The sequence below is a fragment of the Ambystoma mexicanum genome, chromosome 6q (genome assembly GCF_040938575.1).
Source record: "Ambystoma mexicanum isolate Mex_15411 chromosome 6q, UKY_AmexF1_1, whole genome shotgun sequence".
Taxonomy (NCBI): domain Eukaryota; kingdom Metazoa; phylum Chordata; class Amphibia; order Caudata; family Ambystomatidae; genus Ambystoma; species Ambystoma mexicanum.
This window is the reverse complement of record NC_090937.1, coordinates 1,427,816,817-1,427,835,982: the sequence shown is the minus strand read 5'-3', so window position 1 is coordinate 1,427,835,982 and position 19,166 is coordinate 1,427,816,817. Positions and strand designations below refer to the sequence as shown.

Here is a 19,166-nt window from a genome sequence, read left to right as displayed (position 1 = left end):
CTTCCTATCAGCCTTAACTGAGCTAAATCTACACCCAAAGAAATTGCCACTGCCCATCCTCCAACCTGCAGCTTCCCCTGCGCTCGACTCATACCGTGAAACAGGCGCCACCCAGTACCCTTGCCAGCATGACCGTGACAACTCCCAACACACTATGTACGAGCATGAACTTGCCTTGCCACATAAAGCTACCATCGCCTCCATTGTCACATTCCATCTTATATCTCACATCCACCTGAAGTCAGAGCGCGAAATTCCATTGTAAGATACAGAACTAGCCACAGCCATATGCCCGTCCTGAAAACTAAACTTGCCCAACCACCACCTGAATCACACCCACCTTAAATCAGAGCCCGGAACACCTATTTAAGATGCAGAACCATTTTGCCCGACAACCCTGACTGGCCCCTGGATACAACGCCAATCGCAACCATTGCTAAATCACCACTCAGAACCACCTCCGCCCCCCCACCCCCAACAACCACCCACACACAAACACCCCACTACTGTTGCAACACCACTACAAAATCAACCTCGACAATGTACCTTACTCAACACCAGATCCATCATTGTGCACCCCCATGAAGTCTTGGACCTCATTACTACCAACAACCTGACATCCTAGTACACACAAAGACTTGGCTCTCCTACTCTGTAGGCCCATTAGGCTACGCCATTCTCCGCTTTAATAGGCAAGAAAGAAAAGGTGCAGGTGTAGCCCTCATCTACAAAGATTCTCTCCTGATATACGCATCTCCATCAACTTCAATCCCTAACTTGCCGTTCCTTCCTGTCTGTGGGCTCTCGCATCATCGGTCTCCCCCCCCCCCGCCACTCCATGGTGCTCTCTATCTCGCCTATCTTCTCTAACTGCTTCTCTATTGACTATCCTGCTCTCCTCACTAAATCTGGTAGGAAAAAGTTTAAAAAGGACATCCTGGTCTCCAACCCAGGCCTCCCTATCGCTGACACCTACACTAGTGCCTGCTCTAAGGAAACTCTCACTGACATCCTCTTTTTCGTGCCTTCACCTGACCTCTGGACCCTTCATATGGTCTCTGTGCTCTCTCCTTTTTCCTCTTCTCCCATTAATGGTGGCACCCGTTGGGATGTCCTCTTGGCCCCCTTCCGCTCCTCTAAGGCCATCATTAATGTCTACGCTAATGGGACCGTCTTGGTCCAAGGCCCTCAGGCCAACCTTCACCTCTTTGATAGACGCTTCCCTCGCCTCATCAACTTCCTTTCCTCCCCTGCTGTCCCCCCCCCTATCTTCGGCTACCTTGCCTCTACCCTCCCTCCCTGCCCCCTCTCGCACTCCCTCTTCACCTCCTTCTACACCTCCGCAGGGCTTACCTCTGATCTGTACCCCTCCCCGGAAGTCCTTCAAGGATGGCAACCTTCTCCACTTTGCCACTCTTAACTCTCGCTCTGCCATCAAGCATTCCTCCGATATCTGTCGCCTTCTTGAGGAACTGGACCTTGACGTCCTCGGTCTCACTGAGACATGGTTCACAGCCAGCTCTGTCACCAGCTTTGACACACTCCTACCTGAAGGTTACAAGATCCTCTCTGTGCCCAGGACCAACCGTGCAGGGGGAGGGTGTTGCCCTTATCTTCCCTGAGTGGATTCCTGCCACTGTCACTCCTACGCAGACCTACTCCTCTTTTGAATGTCTTGTCTGCCGACTCTCTCTCTCTCTCTCTCCTAGCCATTCCCTTACCGTGGCTATTATCTATCAGCCACCTGGACAAATTTCCTCCTTCCTCTCTGAGTGGGCTGACCTCTCCTCCTCACTCCTGTCCTCTACCACTCAACTCCTCTTTCTTGGGGACTTCAACATCCACCTAGATGCCTCCTGTCCCCCCACTGGACTCTTTCGTGACCTCTGCGACTCTCTCTCACTCTCTATTCTCCCGTCTGGGCCTACTCATTCTGCAGGGCACACTCTTGATGCTCTGATCTCTTCTGACCTTCCCCTCTCTGTCCCTCTCTCCACTCCTCTCTCCTGGAGTGATCACTTTCTCCTATCCTCCCACCTCACCCTCCCTACCCCACAGGCAAAGCCACCCTCATCATTGCCACCCACCTTCTCGGTCATCCGACCCATGAAGCGCTTGTCAGTTGCGGCTTTCGCTGCCACCTTCTCGCCCCCCCTCCCCCTTCGGCTGACTCCCACCCTGACACAGCCCTCTCCTTGCTCCACTCTGCTATATCTGATACTCTTGATTTCCTTGCCCCTGTCATGAAAATCCGCCTGAAGCCCAAAGCCAAATGTAACTCCTGGTATGATTCGGATCTCGTCACCCTAAAACGCAAGTGCAGGGTGGCAGAGAGGAAATGGCATGCGTCATGTTCATCCTCTGACAAACTGGCCTGCCGCCTGCTCCAAAGGCAATACCGTCTCTCTGTTCTCACCAAGAAGAGAGCCCTTATCCAAGCCCGCATCTCTGCGGCATCTAACAACTCGGCTGAACTCTTTAAAATCTGCAAGGAGCTTGCCAACCCTGCTGCAGTCTCTACCTCTCCTGTCCCCTCCCAGGCCCTCTGCACTGCACTGGCCTCCCACTTCATCTCTAAAACTCAGGACATCCTGTCCTCACTCTCCTCCTATCATCTCCCCCCCCTCTCTTCCCTGCTCTTCCTCTGGCCCTTCTGCAGCCACCCCTCCTCCCTCCTTCTCTGCCTTTCCCCTTTTTTCTGCTGACGAGGTTTCCAGACAAGTCCGATCTATGAAAGTCTCGTCTAAACAGATTCACCCCTGTTCCTCCAAAACTATCAAGGACCACATCGACTCCCTGGCTCCTGCCCTGGCTGACTTTTGCAACCACTCCTTCGCCTCTGGAGTCTTCCCATCCCCCCTCAAGCACTCCCTTGTGCACCCACTCCTTAAGAAACCCTCTGCCGACCCCTCCTGTCCGGCTAACTATCGCCCAATCTCCATCACTCCCTTCCTGGGCAAGCTCCTGGAGAAACTGGCCATCTCCCAGCTTAACCTCCATGCTGAAGCTGTTGATAGTCTCCACGACCATCAATCTGGCTTCAGAGCGGCCAGAAGCACGGAAACTGCTCTCCTGAACATCCGTGAGGACCTGCTCTTGAACCTCGACTCCAACACTCCGTGTGTTCTCATTCTGCTCGATCTCTCTTCTGCCTTTGACACCGTCAACCATGCCATCCTGCTCAACCGTCTCCGTGATAACCTGGGTATCACTGGTCAGGCTCTGGCGTGGCTGACCTCTTTCCTTTCCAATCGACCCTCCCAGGTCCAACTTGGGTCCTTCCTCTCTGACATATTTTTCTCCACCTGTGGCGTTCCCCGGGGATCTAATCTCTCTCCCTGGCTGTTCAACCAGTATCTGGCACTCCTTGCCCACCGCATCGCCGCCCTCTGCCCCAACTTTCAGTGCTATGCGGACGATACCCAGCTCATTTTCAGGCTACCCTCGGCCTCCTCCTCTCCCTCCCTCATCTCTGTCTGTCTGTCTGCTATCCAGGAATGGTGTGCTGCCAATGACCTCTGCCTTAATGCTAGTAAGACTGAGATCCTACTCATCGGCACACCCACTCCCTCCTTCCCTGCAGCTCTCTGGCCGGCCTCTCTTGGCCCTCTTCCTGCTCCTACCTGCAAGGCAAAAAACCTCGGGGTCATCTTCGACTCCACACTCTCCTTCTCTCCTCATATATCTGACGTCTCTAAGAAGTCACATTACCAGCTGCACCTCCTCAGAGGTATTCTTCCCTTCCTCTCCTTCCCCAAGAAGCTCACTGTCTCCCGAGCCCTGGTTCTCTCGAAGCTGGACTACTGTAACAGCCTCTATCTTAATCTGCCTGCCTCCACTCTCCGCCCTCTGCAACTCATCCAGAACAGAACTGTGAGACTTGTCCTTGGCCTCAAGCCCAGGGATCGTATCTCTCCAGGACTGAAATCTCTACACTGGCTCCCAGTGGCTGCGAGGATTAAGTTCAAAACCCTCTACATTGTCCACAAGGCCTTCTGGGGCCTGGGGCCTAAATACCTTCAACTCTCTCTTCCTAAATATCTTCCTTCCCGAGCCCTACACTCATCCGTCTCCAACTCCCTCAGGGTCAGCCGCTTCTCGAAGCAAAGAGCTGGGGGTAGATCTCTCTCCGCGGCAGGGGCCTCCCTCTGGAACAGCCTGCCTGAAACTTGAGGAGAACCATCTCCGGTTCCAGAAGCACCTCAAAACCTTCCTCTTCACTTCTGCTTTCTCTCTCCCTCTCCCCTGCTAAATTCTTCACCTAAACTGCACTGATTCTGCAACTGGGCCACTCTCACCGACCTCGGTCCTGGGCCCAGTCACTCTTCACTTGCACTGCCTCCCTGGCAACCCCTGCACTGCGGGACTGTCTCTGTATCCCTACAGCCCCCCTCCCCCTCCAGCACTTGTCTGCACTTACCTTGCACTTGCCACCAGCTGGCCCTATTTATTTATTATTTTATTTCTATTCTACTTATTTGTACTGCACTCCCCCCTCCCCCTTCCCCTTGCACTTTTTCCCTTCCCCCTACCCCTGCACTTGCGCGGTCTGAATGACACCTGGCCTAGTAGGATCGTTGTCTGTCTTCCCCTTGTTCCCCCCTCCCTGCCTGGTCGCGCCTTGAAACACTTGTGTTGCGAAGCATTGTCAGCCAAGATCAAATTCTCACAAAATAACACTCACATTAAATCTCATATACCGCCCGCTGGCCCCATCATGTCCTTCGAAGATGACCTTACCCAACTGATCACTACCAACATCAAACCTACTACTCAAATCATAGTTTTAGGTGACCTCAACCTTGGCTTCAATGAAGTCAGCGACTCCCAACGCCACTGCCATAGCCAACGCCCTAGCAGTTTTGGATGTATTCCAATCATCTCAGAACCAACGCACTCACACGGCCGCATCCTTGATTGGCTACCAGACCATAACTGCAACACCACCATTTATCCAAACCATCCCTGCCCTTGGTCAGACACCACACTATCTTCTTCACCATTCCAGCCATTGGCGTACCCTCCAAGCCTGTCACCACCACCACCATGGCTCGTAGCTCACGAAACCTGACTTACACCAACATCATGACTGTCATTAACTCTGCACTCCCTTCCTCACTAGACCCCTCAATTCTAGTGGACCACTAAAACTCCCTGCTCACCAACGCCGTCAACCTCGCATCTCTCAAAGCAAAGAAATCCAAGAACCCTTTAGATCTTAATTCCTGGTTCACCCCAGAACTGCGCTCCACCAGAGCCGCTAAACAAACGGCAGAAGCCACTTGGCACAAAACCCCCACACCAACGAATAAGAAACACCTCACCTTACTCTCCCACATATACAAACAGCTCATTCTCACCTGCAAAGCAGCCACCTAGAATGAAAGCATTGCTAACGCAGCTTTTAGATCCCGGGAACTCTTCACCATACTCTGTAAACTAGAAACCCCTATCCCCTCCCCCCTCCCCACAGATACCATCATTAAAGAAAATGCTTGGTGTAATACTATCCAAGACATCCTCTTTGGAAAAATCTCATAGCTACAATTCACAATTCATGCTAAACCGGCTTCTCAGCCCATAGACTACAACCTGCCTAGTCCCATCCATGTCGACATCCAACCATTCAAGTTCCAATCTATCAGTAACATTGACCTTGCAAATATCGTTGGGCTCAAACCACCCCGATGTAAGGGAGACTCACTTTCGGCCTCCCTGGTCAAAGACTGTGTAGAGCCCCCTACTCCCCCTGATCACCAACATCACCAACTCCTCCTTCACATCATTTCCGTTCCTCTCGCACTCAAGGGGTCATGGATTGCACCGCTCCTCAAAAAACCTACCCTTGACCCAGCTATCACCACCAAGTACCGCCCCATCACCGCCGTCCCCTTCCTACTCAAAATCATGGACAGAGTGGCCTACCTACCAATACAATCCTTCCTAGAGCAAGACCACATCTTAGCTCCCGCCAGTCTGGCTTCCGCCCCAAGCACGAGACAGAAACAGCCCTCCTTGATCTAAAAAAAAAAAACAGCTTGACAGTGCCTCCGACAAGGGATCACCATTACTGCTTCTCCTTCTAGACCCATCAGCAGCATTTGACCTTGTTGACCATAAGATCCTTTGCCAAGCTCTCACCTCTGCTGCCCACTAATCCCCAAAAGCCTCCAGCTGGATTGCCTCCTTCCTGTCAAATAGATCCTCCAGAGTATTTTCCAGCGAGGCCACCGCCTCATCGACTCCCAACTCTTGCGGGGTTCCCCAAAGCTCTTGTGTTTCACCTACTCTGTATAATGTATACACTAAGCGCTTGTTTGACCTCCTTTACTCCCTGGGAATCCTGTATACTAACTACGCTGACGATACCCGAGATCCTTATCCTCCTCGGTCGACTACATGAGACACCCTCAGGATAAATGAAATCTACAAAACTATCCAATCCTGGATGGCTGCACATAGCCTTTGCTTGAATGACAAAAAGACTGAACTTCTCATTTTTGGGCCCCCAGCTCAGCTGAAGAGTCTCCCCCAAAAATACACATCCTTTGTTATCGATGGCCACAAGATCCGTGTCACATCCTCGATTAAGACCCTCAGGGTCTACCCCGACTCCTCTCTCGCCATGTACCGTCATGTCAACTACATTGCCTCAAAACCAGGATATGCGATTAAACTAATCAATGCTAGTAAACAGGTCCTTTCAACCACCAACCGCTTGGAAGTTGCACAAGCACTTATATGCTCCAAACTGGACTACTCCAACTCCTTGCTCTGCTGTACTTCTGAAAAAAAACCTACATAAACTACTAACAACCGAGAACAAGGCACTCAGAACCGCCCTTGACATTGGCAAACGGGATCAAATTTCAGATGCCAGAATTTCCACATACTGGATCCCTGTCAAGGACAGAATCATCTTCATAATTCTATCTCTCACCCAACGTTGTCTCTCAAATGACGGCCCTTGCTATCTTGTGAATAACTTGAAAAAATGTGTCTCCGTAAGACCTACCAGAGCAGCCTACAGTCACCACCTCATCACACCACGTTTCAAACCAGCTAAACTGGGGGGCTCCAGTTTCCCCGAGTCCGTGCACAGTCTCACTGGAACAAACTACCCCTTCATCTACGTAGAGAACCATTCTACAATGTCTTCAGAAAGCACCTCAAAATGATCCTGTTCAACAGACTTTTCCCTCCCCTGCCATTCCGTTGCTGAACCTTGTATGCTTTTTCTGTAACTAGCACCTAGATGGCCATGGGCTATGCACGCAGCTACAAATGTATAAATAAATAAAATAATCTCATAAAAAGAATATAAGCTCTGAATGTATAGTTAATTCACAAAGTATATCAACAGTCCAAATGATGCAGGACATCAGATAAACATTGACATAATAAGAGCAAAGAAACGTCCCTCCATCCCCCACATAAGACTGGATCAAAATAATTCCCCTGAGACCACAGATTCAGTGCATACCCGATGTTTGAAGTATCTAGCGCTCTTCAAAGCAAGAGCCGGACATTCGGTTACCCAATGCTTCAGGGTTTCGATGGAATCTGAGCCAAGGCAAAACCGACATTCTGCCGTTTTGCAGAATATTCAGAATGCCCTCCCCAATGGATGGTCTATTCCTTAGTAGGAAGTTGGTTAAGTTTAAAACGCATGTAAAGGGAGCGCATTTTCGGACAAGGGCAGCGAGACAGATACATGGAAAAATATTCCTGTTTTCTCAATAATATGGCATATTCCATGTATGAACGATACGACTGAATAGCGTCGAGAGTACATTACCAATCATACCTAAAGTGTTTTCATTTCATTTCCCCCGGTCGCTTAAATAGTTCGTCATTTGACCCTATCATGTTGAGTAATTCTGACATCTTTCCCACATAGTTAATAGAAGGGATCTGCTTGTCCTTCATGAGACTATTTAACTATGCATAAAGTGAATGGCCATCTCTATTCCCAAAGGCGATCTCCCCTCCCATGAGCTCCACCCCGCTGAGTATCAGGTAGCGGCCTCACCGCCCTGGCCTTATGGGAAGGGGCTCCGCCTTCGAAAGCAGTAATGATATCATGAGATTCGTCACAACGAGAATAAAGTATGCCCTTTTCATCAAGAGAAAGGCTCTAGCGCTTTAAGAAAAAGCCTCCAATTAACTACGACAAGGAGGCATGACCACAGAGACTCCATGGGGGAAGGCTGCCTGATCAACGACGCCGACACCACCCACCTGAGAGTGCAGCAACCTGTCCTGGTAGCAAAAGGAATGCGGAGACGTTGAGTGGAATGAGAAAAGGATGCTGGTGAGAGCGAGCCAACAAAGAAGTGGAATGAAGAGAACAGTCCCGATCAACTGCAGGCCTCAGAGACATTCTACTATAAGGATAGAGGTAACGGTTAGAACGGGAGGACCGGGAGGCCACAGGGGACTCATTATGGATGGAAAGAACTCGTCCCAGTGAAATTGATGAAATGCTGAATATCAAATTGATGAACTTTTACTATAAGAATCTCAAGTACTAAAAACCTGGACCGAAGGACCAAACAAAGTTCAAGAAAGGACTTGCAGGGGACAGTCCACAAAGATAGAGGAAAACCCGAAACCGTTAAGAGTTCATACAGAAGGTGACGAGCGACTATCTGAAAATTGGTTATTACGAGGAACTATATAAAGAATCACAGTAAACCATCAGGAGAAGGAGTCATTCTCCTGACATTAGTTTGTTAAATTAGCGGTAGGGTCAGTTAGGGTTAGAGTTTTGGAAAGCAGACTTTTCATTTGGACATATCATCATGACTGACTAGCACCGTAGTTATTCATTAAGGTAGGGAACACGCAATAGTTTTAGGGAAAGATGGGCCTTATTCGTATTATTTATTAAACACGTATTGGAAATATTATCAGTGTCCGCCTCCTTATGACCCACCACCAGAACCACTCCCTGTGCAATTCTTTTTGGGTCAATGAAGCTCAAAAAGCAAATGAAAGAGCAATGGACAAAATCCCCATTTTTGTTCTTTTCAGAACCTTACATTCAGAATGTAATAAGCAGGTTTTCCACAACTATTTCCAAATCCTCACACTTTTATTGCAATCATTATGCGTATGTGGAACCTTGTAGATCTTGGTTTTTAGCAAACACTAAAGTATTTTCAGAAGAGGAAAGCGAGGTTTCCACTAGTTCCATTCTTTCCAGAAGCGTTGACGTTTCCTTCTTGTTGACTGCAATTCAGGAGGCCAACTTTCAAGGTAGACATCTAATTTTTAAAAGGTAATTATTAAGTCCTCCAAGATCCTGTAACATCCTTGAAAAGGACCCTTACGCCATCAGAGTGTCATTTTCCCCTGTTGTACTATGAGACTGAACCTCGGAATGGGCAGTACCTGGTTTAGAGGAGCTGGCGCTCTTTGGCGGTTCTAAAAACAAGTCAATGTTCATGCTTTTTGCTAGTTTTGAGGCCTTAACAGACGAACAAGACTCAATCCCTAGGTAAATGTAAGAATCAAGGGTAGTAATAAATTGTTCTAATCCACACACATAAAACTGCAGTCTTCTACTTGCGCCGCCACACTGTCCATTTCACACTTGAACCGGAAAGGGAGTGATATTTTCACAACCGCTGCTGTTCAAGTAACGCTAGCCTTCTCTGTTCTGTGTAACTTTAGTTCTAGCTTCACCTATGCTGAAAAGAGTTGTTGCAGTGCCCTTTATAATAACTTTCCGTTATGATCGAAGTGTGTAGTGGGCACTATGCCTCCGATGCAATATTGCCCACTGCTCGCTTGGACGTATCACACCCACAAAAGAAACATTCACTGCACTGTCCCATTTATCGTTCATCTAGTTCTTGAATAACCCATCAATTAGCCTCATCTCTGCCAATGCATCGTTCTGCCGAGTTAATCCCTTTCAAATAGTGGCCTCCGCAAGGAGCACAGTTGCCACCTTGGAGAGTTGCACCAAACCGGCTCACTCAGAACATCCTCACACAAAACATCAGATGAAGCGCCCCATACTGGCTGTTCTTCCCTTCAAGAACACTTGTAGTCATTCATGTAATGTTGTTGCGGAAATACGAGCCCACCAAGCTTATCTGGTGCTGCACCGAAGTCGTGGAAACGGGAGTCCTAACCCAGTGTGTATGCATACTCTTGTCATATTGTCACACTACTGACCTTCATAGGTCTTAAAACAAATAACTGTAAAATATAAAACTGTAAATTAAAATTCAAGTCCAGGTATTGAGAAAGAAAAGAGGAGGGAAATGGCATACCAAAAGAGGCTTGTGCTGCGACTAGAGTTGTACTGCTTGCAATTGTGCACACTGTTCTACACTCGCCCACTCAGCGTTGGTGAATTGAGATACAAGGTTGGTACTGACGAATATAAATACTTTACAACTGCATTATAATATATCCCCTGGTATTCAGCGCATATTTATTCAGATTGGAGTTTTACAGTTGGGTTCTTACCACAAAAGCCTCAGAGCTAGGTGGCGTCATTTATTGATTTATCCTTATCAAGGTTACCCAAAAAGCCATTGAAGCACAGGTTTCATGTGGGATGGTTTATCCAGCAATTATTGATTGCCATCTGTAGGCATTTGGATGGATTGCTACCTATCCCATTCAAGCGGGGGAATCCGGGTGTACACCCATTACTATCAATCTTGGTGGAGGTACTACATTTTCACAGTCATAGACACTTGGTACAAAATTCTCTCAGTCCAGCCCTTGACTCAAAAGCGAACTCTGAGTTGGTTATTCCATCTCATATAACTGATCCCCGGGTTTCTTTATTCCCCCTTTTGGCCATCATGGACTCGTACAAGCCAGAGAACCCATCAAACGCATACCTTAAGTGAAAAACGGGTCTTGTAAGACTTTCTCCACTGCCTGCATAGAGGAACCAAGGCAGTCAGTGTCCTCTAATTGCCATTGCTTCATCTTACCCCACGTCTCATTATTCCCCTCCATATAATTTAAAATTACAACTCATCTTCCAAAGCCAATTTTACCTATAACACAAAAACAATTTGGCATATTTGAAAATTGTAGCCATATTTGAAAATTGTAGCTATGATATATCAGAAGAGGTTGCATAAGCAAGTAAAGGTAGCTGCAGTATGACTGGTATCTAGTTGCGCCAACTCATAAAAAAAAAGTCATATGCAAGTAGATGTGAGAATTCCATGAATAAAATCAATGGGGAGAAAAGCGCTCTATTGAAAGGAGAACATACCAATGGAACAAATTAATAGGAATTATCGGGCATTAAAGAAGTCAAAGAAGAAAGGTTTAAAATGGTGTACCACAAGAAAAGCAGATGTATAACCATGAATTAGAAGACATATACACTTGTCAGCAACAGAGTAACCAGACCAATGCAGGGCATTCCCACACCAAGCAAATGTATCATTAGGCCCAGAGGAAAAACTGAGATAAAAACATGTGTTGGTCCTTTTTCTGCAGGAGACACGATACCAAAGGGGGGAGGAGAGGGTGATTCCATCGCATGAAGTGGGTCCTTCTTATTGGAGTTCTGGTATTTCAAAAAAAGCGGGAGTGGGGATTTTACTTCGCAGGGGCCTTAGGATGTCGACCCTTGAGACTTGGTCAGACAAGGAAGGAAGGGCGCTTGTGGTTGTGGGAAACATTCGAGGCACAATTGTCACCCTAGACACGCTCTACGCACCTAACCAAGGGCAGAATAGGTTCCTCCATAAAATTACCGAAAAGGTTTTTAGTATGGCCAAGAGCTAGGTGGAGATTTTAATACATGGATGGACAGCTCTGTGGATAGACAGACCAGGTCCGACGCACACGATCCACCCACCTCCCGAGATGAGGCTGAAATCAAAATAACCTTGGACTTACATGTCCTCACTGACAGCTGGCGCCATTTGCATCCAGCGGATAGGGGCTTCACCTTTCACTCCCTCCCTCCCTCCCTCATGACACACTCGCAAGCATTGACTTCATTTTCCTCTCCGATGGCCTCCTGCAAATACTTTGCGCCGCATATATACACCCCACGGCATGGTCGGACCACGACATGGTTACGGTCGACGTATACTGGAACGATCTGGCCCCTCGGAATACTAAATGGAGATGTAATGACTCCTTATGGGCAGACTCAGTTTTCAAAGAAACTCTTGAAACTGAGATTGATCAATTCTTTGCCACAAATGACACGGGAGAGGTTGGGAAGACGTCCGTATGGGAAGCAGCCAAGGCCACTTGGAGGGGGGTGCTCATTAGGGAGGGGGCCCGAAAAAAAAAAGAGAACGTGCACTGATAGAAAATAATATTAGGGAGAAGCTCTCCACAGCCCAAAAGTTAGCACAGTCCTCCCCATGTGAGAGACCCGAGCATCTTGTCGAAGCTAAGTAGTTCAGGGAGGAGCTGAAAATACTTATTGTGGGCAAGACAGCTCAAACCCTACAATACCTCAAACAAAAATATCATGAAAAAGGCGACAAGGCAGACGCCCTCCTGGCGGCTCGTCTCCGTACACAGAAGGCAGAGAGATGGGTCGATCTCATCGAGAGGACTGACGGCACCCTCACAGACACGACAGCAACATCCCTCGAAGGCATTTGCCTTCGTTTATGAAGACTTATATACATGTGACCCTCCCCCTCCTCCTGAGAGTATCGACACATACCTCGAAGAAGTGCAGATCCCCACGCTCACATCCGTGGAGGCCGAATCCATAGACACACGAGTCACAGAGGAGGAAGTCTCGGACGCCATAAAACGCCTGAAGACGGGAAAGGCCCCTGATGATGGTTTCACACCTGGATTTTATAAGACATTCTCTGCACTCATTGCCCCCTTTCTTGCATCCTTGTTCAATCACATCTTCGATACAGGCCAAGCCCCCCCGTCCTTCTCTCAGGCCCTGCTTGCTGTCATTCCAAAGGAGGGTAGGGACCCCAAATATTGTAGCTCCTATCGTCCCGTCTCTCTTCTTAATATTGATGCTAAGGTATATGCTAGATTCATTGCGGCCCGACTTGAAACACACTTACCTCGGCTAATACACTGCGACCAAGTTGGCTTTGTTATTGGGAGACAGGGAGCGGATACCATGAGGAAAACACTTCACCCAATTCACGAAGCGCAAGGAATGGGTGGGGATCCGTCTCTTCTGTCACTGGACGCCGAGAAGGCCTTTGATCGGGTGTCATGGGAATTCTTAGAAAGGGTTTTGGTCTGGAACGGGCTCGGGCCGAAGCTTTGCCGTGCCATCAAAGCACTCTACACAACCCCCACAATGTTGGTAGCAGTAAACGGGGGCTATTCACGCTGGTTTCCCTTGGAAAGGGGAACAAGGCAAGGCTGCCCACTGTTGGCAATACTATTTGTATTGCCCCTTCAGCCGCTGGCGCAGAAGTTAAGGAACAATGGTAAGGTTAAGGGAATCATAGTGGGTGATCGCGAGTAAAAACTACGCTGACGACATATTACTACACCTAACTGACCCCCTGAATTCTGTCCCAGCTGAGTTCGATATAATCGAGGAATATGGCGAACTGGCCGGCCTGAAAATTAATACTGGAAAGTCAATCCTCCTCCCAATTGATAAAAGTAGAGACTCAGAGTCGGAGCGCTTTGCCCCTCTGGGTGTAAATGTCAGCTTCTCCACACTCCGATATCTAGGAATCAATGTTACACGCGACTTGGATGACCCTATATGAGGCTAACTTCCCCCTTCTGTCACTTGTCCTTCAAAACAACATCCAAAGGTGGTCCAGACATACCATCTCCTGGCTGGGCCGTCTAAACGCAATTAAAATGGTGATTCTTCCCAAAATACTTTATCTGTTCCAAATGCTCCCCATCAAAATGCCCCAAGAATACTTCACAGATACTAGAAAGTCCCTCCTAACCTTTCTGTGGCAAAATCAAAAGCCAAGGGTCCCCAGATCTCTGCTCCAGCTTCGAAAAGACAAAGCAGGGGTGGGCCTCCTGGACATAGAAACATATTATAGGGCAGCCCAACTGCATGTGATTGTCCCGCATGTCAGGCAGCAGTCAGAGCCGCAATGGATAGCCTTGGACAATTACCATCTCCGCCCTTTCATTCTGGGTGAATGATGGGTTCCCAGCTACGCAATAGTGTCAAAAATCATCCCATTATTGGAACGATATGGGCAATATGGAAGCCAGGCAAGAAAATGGTGGGAGTTACAACGTGGCCCTCTCCGTTGGGACACCTCTGGTCGCCAGGGATCCGGGATGCAATCCCGGACCCAGGGAGTTATGACACCTGGTATGACGCGGCGCTGGAAAGGGCTGGTCAACTCCAGAGGAATGGCACCTTCATTACTATTCAGGAGCTTCAGGAGGCACTTGGCATAGGCTCGCTCTCAGTCTTCCTCTGCCTTAGACTCAAGGGGGTGATGACAAGATCAATATGGAAAGATCAGCTACAAAGGGACCTCACCCTGTTTGAGAGAATTTTCGCACCTGTACGACCTCTAGAGATTTAATTAGTGCAATATACTCGGCGCTGATTGAGGTCGATATTACACCATCCCTCATACTCAAGAACAGATGGGAATCAGATATGGGCAGGCAGATTTCACAAAACTTATGGTTACAAATTTGTAGACGAACGGCAAAATCATCTATATCCTGCCAATACAAATTGCATGCAGTCAAGTTGATGTATAGATGGCAGTATGATCCGACACGGCTGGCCAAAATGTACCAAGGGGTAAGCCCACAATGCTGGAGGGGCTGTGGGAAGCGAGCAGACTACTGGCATATGTGGTGGGGATGTGAGGTGGTCCAAGCTTATTGGTCAGAAGTTCTCAGCTGGATCAAGGAATTGGATGGAGATGTATGGGAGAAACAACCACTCCTGATTCTGTTCGGCCTGGTTGAAACTGACGACACGACCTTGGAAGCACCCAAAATGATACAAGGCCTTCTAATGGCCGCAAGAGCCTGTCTCACCATGGCTTGGAAGAGACCCAAGCTCCCTAGCAAAACGGAGTGGTTGGGGGTTGCATTGAACATATACAGAATTGACAATCTGACTGCGGCCCTGCAGGGGGATCGCACCACAGTTGAGAATGCATGGTAAGTATGTCACATAAACAGAATGTGTGCAGAGCGTTACTATGCCCAGAGATAATCTATGCGATGATTCATGTTGTCTGCTATGTAGATTTCACAGGACGTTTTGTGCTCATGTGTCCCATGTTGTGTATATGAAAACGGTTCTAATGGAACATCTAGTGTCTTCTAGCCAGTCAGTCGGCGACATGAGAATTTGGGTGAGGGGGGCGGGGTGTATGCAATTGGTTTCTATATGGTTATTGGAAATGTATGTGTTCCGCAAAGACTTTATACGTTCTATACACGTTTGCTGTTTTTTTTGCAGTAATCTTTCGCTGTCTTGTTCGTGGAAAGTGCTTGTATATGATTATCAAATTGCTATCTTTTGAAAACTAATAAAACTGAAATTTGAAGAAAAAAAAACGTGTTGGCACATGTATAAGGATATAATAATAATAACAATGTATTTCTTATATAGCACTACACACCCATAGGTCTCAGTGAGATGAAATAACAGGACATTATTATCCCACAGAGTGGTACTCAATTTATCAACCTCGGAAGGATGAAAGGCTGAGTTGACCCCGTCAGTGTAGGCTGCGCACAGGTATCAGGGGTGAGCGTTGAGCTCACTGTGCTATCTGACCATGCATATGATGTAATAAAAAACAGAAAAAGCATATTGGATTTTTGATTTGTGCTTTACATATGATTTTTTTAATAAGCTGGCACAACTAGATACCCAATACTACAGCTACCTTTACTCAATTGAGAATGAGGTGAATAGATAAGTGCCTAACACAAATGAAATGTGCCCAGAGATTGGGGTTAACATCGATTTATCTTATTCTACAATACTGTGTATTTAGTAGATAACTACAAGGATAGGGTACAAAGTGAAATTTAAAACCAAAAACGTTTCAATAAAAAACACAGCAAAGCAATTGGTCCACTACTTTAGAAAACTATTTCTGAATTCAACATCTGTACCGATTTAAGAAAGCCAAAATACTTACTTTGTCATCTGCTTTCATGGATCTCAACCTCATCGTCAACTGGAAGCGCAGAAAGTTATTTGTCCCAATAGACTGTAGCTCCAGCAACTTACAGAGGGCCACTAGCTGGGGCCTCGTCAGATTATCTAGAGTAAGCTCATCTTCAAAGAGTTTGGAGAATCTCATAATGTCCTCATTACTGGGCCTTTCACCAGAACTTCTGATCTGAAAAAAAAAAGATTGATAAAGTATTTTATTTGTGCTATACCCAATTATTTCTTTACAGACTTTTTTTAAAAACATGCTCTAATCCAAGAGTTTTCTGTGCAAGTCACTTTGTAGGGAAGATACAACACTTTCCTTGAACTGCTTAAGTGTTCAAGGAACACTTGAACATACAAGCATAATTATTTTAAATAATGACTGCAATTAATTCAAAAAGGTATTTTTTTCAGCACAATATTTCATCAACACTAATTGCTGGTGTAAAAGGCTCAGCTGAGGGCATTTCCTAAAAGTCCATTTTCAATTAGAGTTGTCAAACTGGTTTCGGGAGCATGAGCAATTGCTGAATGGACATCGGGATTCGACGATGGATCAACGACTAACGTGCAATTCATCACATTTCAGCCATGTGTTGAAACAGACTTTAAATATTTCATTGTGTTCTATTCTTGAACTATGAAGCAGAATCACGTTTAAACCTGGGTAAGGAAAGTTTGCCCAGGTTATGAAGAGAGACTGGTTAAATTGTGAATTCAATCATTGTTTTGAACTGCCATGCATTTCCTTGTTTATGTGTTATATGTAGAAGTGTGAGAGTGTTTTCTTTAGTTTATTTTAGGCAGGGAAGGGATAGTGAGGCATTCATCCAACCTTATAATATAATAAAAGGGTATTTGGTGCGAAAACTTCACAACATGGTCCGCCTCACATTTCTGACTCCTCACATATTGAAAGCCAGTTTGTTCCATAGAGACTATACTCTTTATCAGTACACCAAAATTGAGACAATCCAAAAGATATTTCGCAAACAATTTCCCAGTTTCATCAAAAGAACATCTCACTCTACTAAGCAACAGGAGCCACAGAGTCTTTGCCTTTTCCACTATGGTGGCCAAACATTGGACCATGTTACCAATGTATATCAGGACTTTACAGGACCATCTGAAATGCATAATAAATCTAAACACCTGGCTTTTGAACGCTTAACAGACAAAGCTTAATTTACACCCATCAAGCAGCAGAATAACACTCCACAATAGTTTGGCTTCACACATGCAGACTCAACCTAGAAGACATCACATCAAGGCACCACCAAAACCTCGCCACAAATTCTCGATGCTCGCTACCTGAATGGGTGTTCCCTCATTCTCTAACCAGCCTAAGCTAGTACAGCTCTATTCCCTTCTCTCTCTGATCTGCCCACAGGGCTGGACAGGTGCTCTGTGGCAGCTTTGCAATGTGGACCTTTCCTACACCGGGTGTGCAGGAGTCACAGAGCGACAAGCTACTGAGTGAGTGGAGGACTGGCCGCAGTGGTAACTAGGAGCTGAGGTGGGTGCAGTGAGATCAGTCCTGATGTAGAAAGTCTCTATATTGCCCTGGTGGCTATAAACGCTTGAACTCTATGAGTGAAGAGTTGCCACCACAATTTTGAAGAGATCAGTTTAGGGGAGCACAGACCATATGGCTAGCAAAACACATGGTCTGTGGATTAGGAAGCCTGCCCTTGCCTGTGTGCTCAGGCAGCCTTGCATTCAATAATTACCAGACCAGTGGCTTAAATGAGCATGCCCTTGAGTGATTAAACAAAGATTGGTGTCCTCTGCTGAGCCGATAGTTGGCGTACAACTGTCACTGTCATTGAAGGGGATTCTGCTTGCATAGGGGATGTAACCAAGGCTCATAGGTGCTTGGTCCCTCAAGTTCTGGGCTCTGTCTCTGTATTGTAGAGAGGCTTGGTGTGTTATTGCAGCAACCCTACAGGCCAGCCTATGCTCGATAGTGAAGTGATGTCTGGTACTGGTTATCAATCACCACGTGGTTGGGTTTTCTATCAGAACGCTCCAGGTGCTCACCCCGCCATGTTGAACACACAGAGTAGCGCCATAAAAGACAATGCTACAGCATTCGCGGCTATGCGCAAGAGGCCGAAGAGAGACTACCCTGGAACGTTCCACAACACCTGAAAATGTTAATTCACATATTGGAGGAAGAGAGGGCACTGAAAACCTTCAAGGCATATACAATGCAAAACTTCAGCAATCGGACAACACAGGCCTCATGTGAAGTCAGATTAACAGGGGTGTAACAAAGAATTAGTGAAGCAGAGGATGTTGGAGAGGTTGCAAGTATCAGAAAACGTTGAAGCATCGGAATGAACTACTGAGGTGCTGGACAATTGAAACAGAATGGGGCAACCTGCCAGAAGCATACCAAAGCTTGTGTGGCTCCTGTTGGAGTTTTAAGTGAGACAGATCCAGACTGTCTTGGAAATGGGTCAAGGAAAAGAGCCAAGAAACCTCTTTTTCCACTATTGCAGTATCCGCAGGTCCAGCTGATACTAAAGAAGATGAAGGTGCGCTATTTCTTAATTTGGGAAGGTCAATGGCTTTATGCATCTAAGGATTTGACTAAGATCACAGCCAAAGTCAAGCCCTTCCTTGCCTTCAAGCCCACAATCAAAAAGCTGAGGGGAGGGCCCCAGCTTGGGGCGTTTTATGCTTGTATCTTTAAGGTTACAGTAGCAGGGAAGACATAGGGCCTTATTACAAGTTTGTCGGTAGTGGTAAAACATCTAGTATGTTAAAATAACTGATATTTTACCACTACATCAAGTTAACTCTCAACCTTGAAACTCATCCACTCTTGAGGTAATATGAAATCCTCCTCAAGTCCTATTGGGAACAGCTTAGGGGCTTGCATCACTGAATCAATGCATTCTGACGGAATGACCCAGCCAAGCCAACATGTCGTCTATGGCCCACGTCAGGAAGATATGGACAGTTTGTAACCTAACCTACGAATGCTGGGACTTAGGCAGGGCTTCTCGAATACTGCCTGGATTAGCAGATTATTGGATTC

The 19,166-nt window shown here is 46.9% G+C and overlaps 1 protein-coding gene across 1 annotated transcript in view; it reads right to left on the bottom strand.

Moving 5' to 3' along the window:
• LETM1 (leucine zipper and EF-hand containing transmembrane protein 1) overlaps nucleotides 1–19,166 on the bottom strand; it is a 919,975-nt gene that overhangs the window by 549,178 nt on the left and 351,631 nt on the right. The window contains exon 6 of the mRNA XM_069632136.1: nucleotides 16,101–16,304. Coding sequence (XP_069488237.1) covers nucleotides 16,101–16,304 — 204 coding nt within the window. The remainder of the gene's footprint in view (nucleotides 1–16,100; nucleotides 16,305–19,166) is intronic.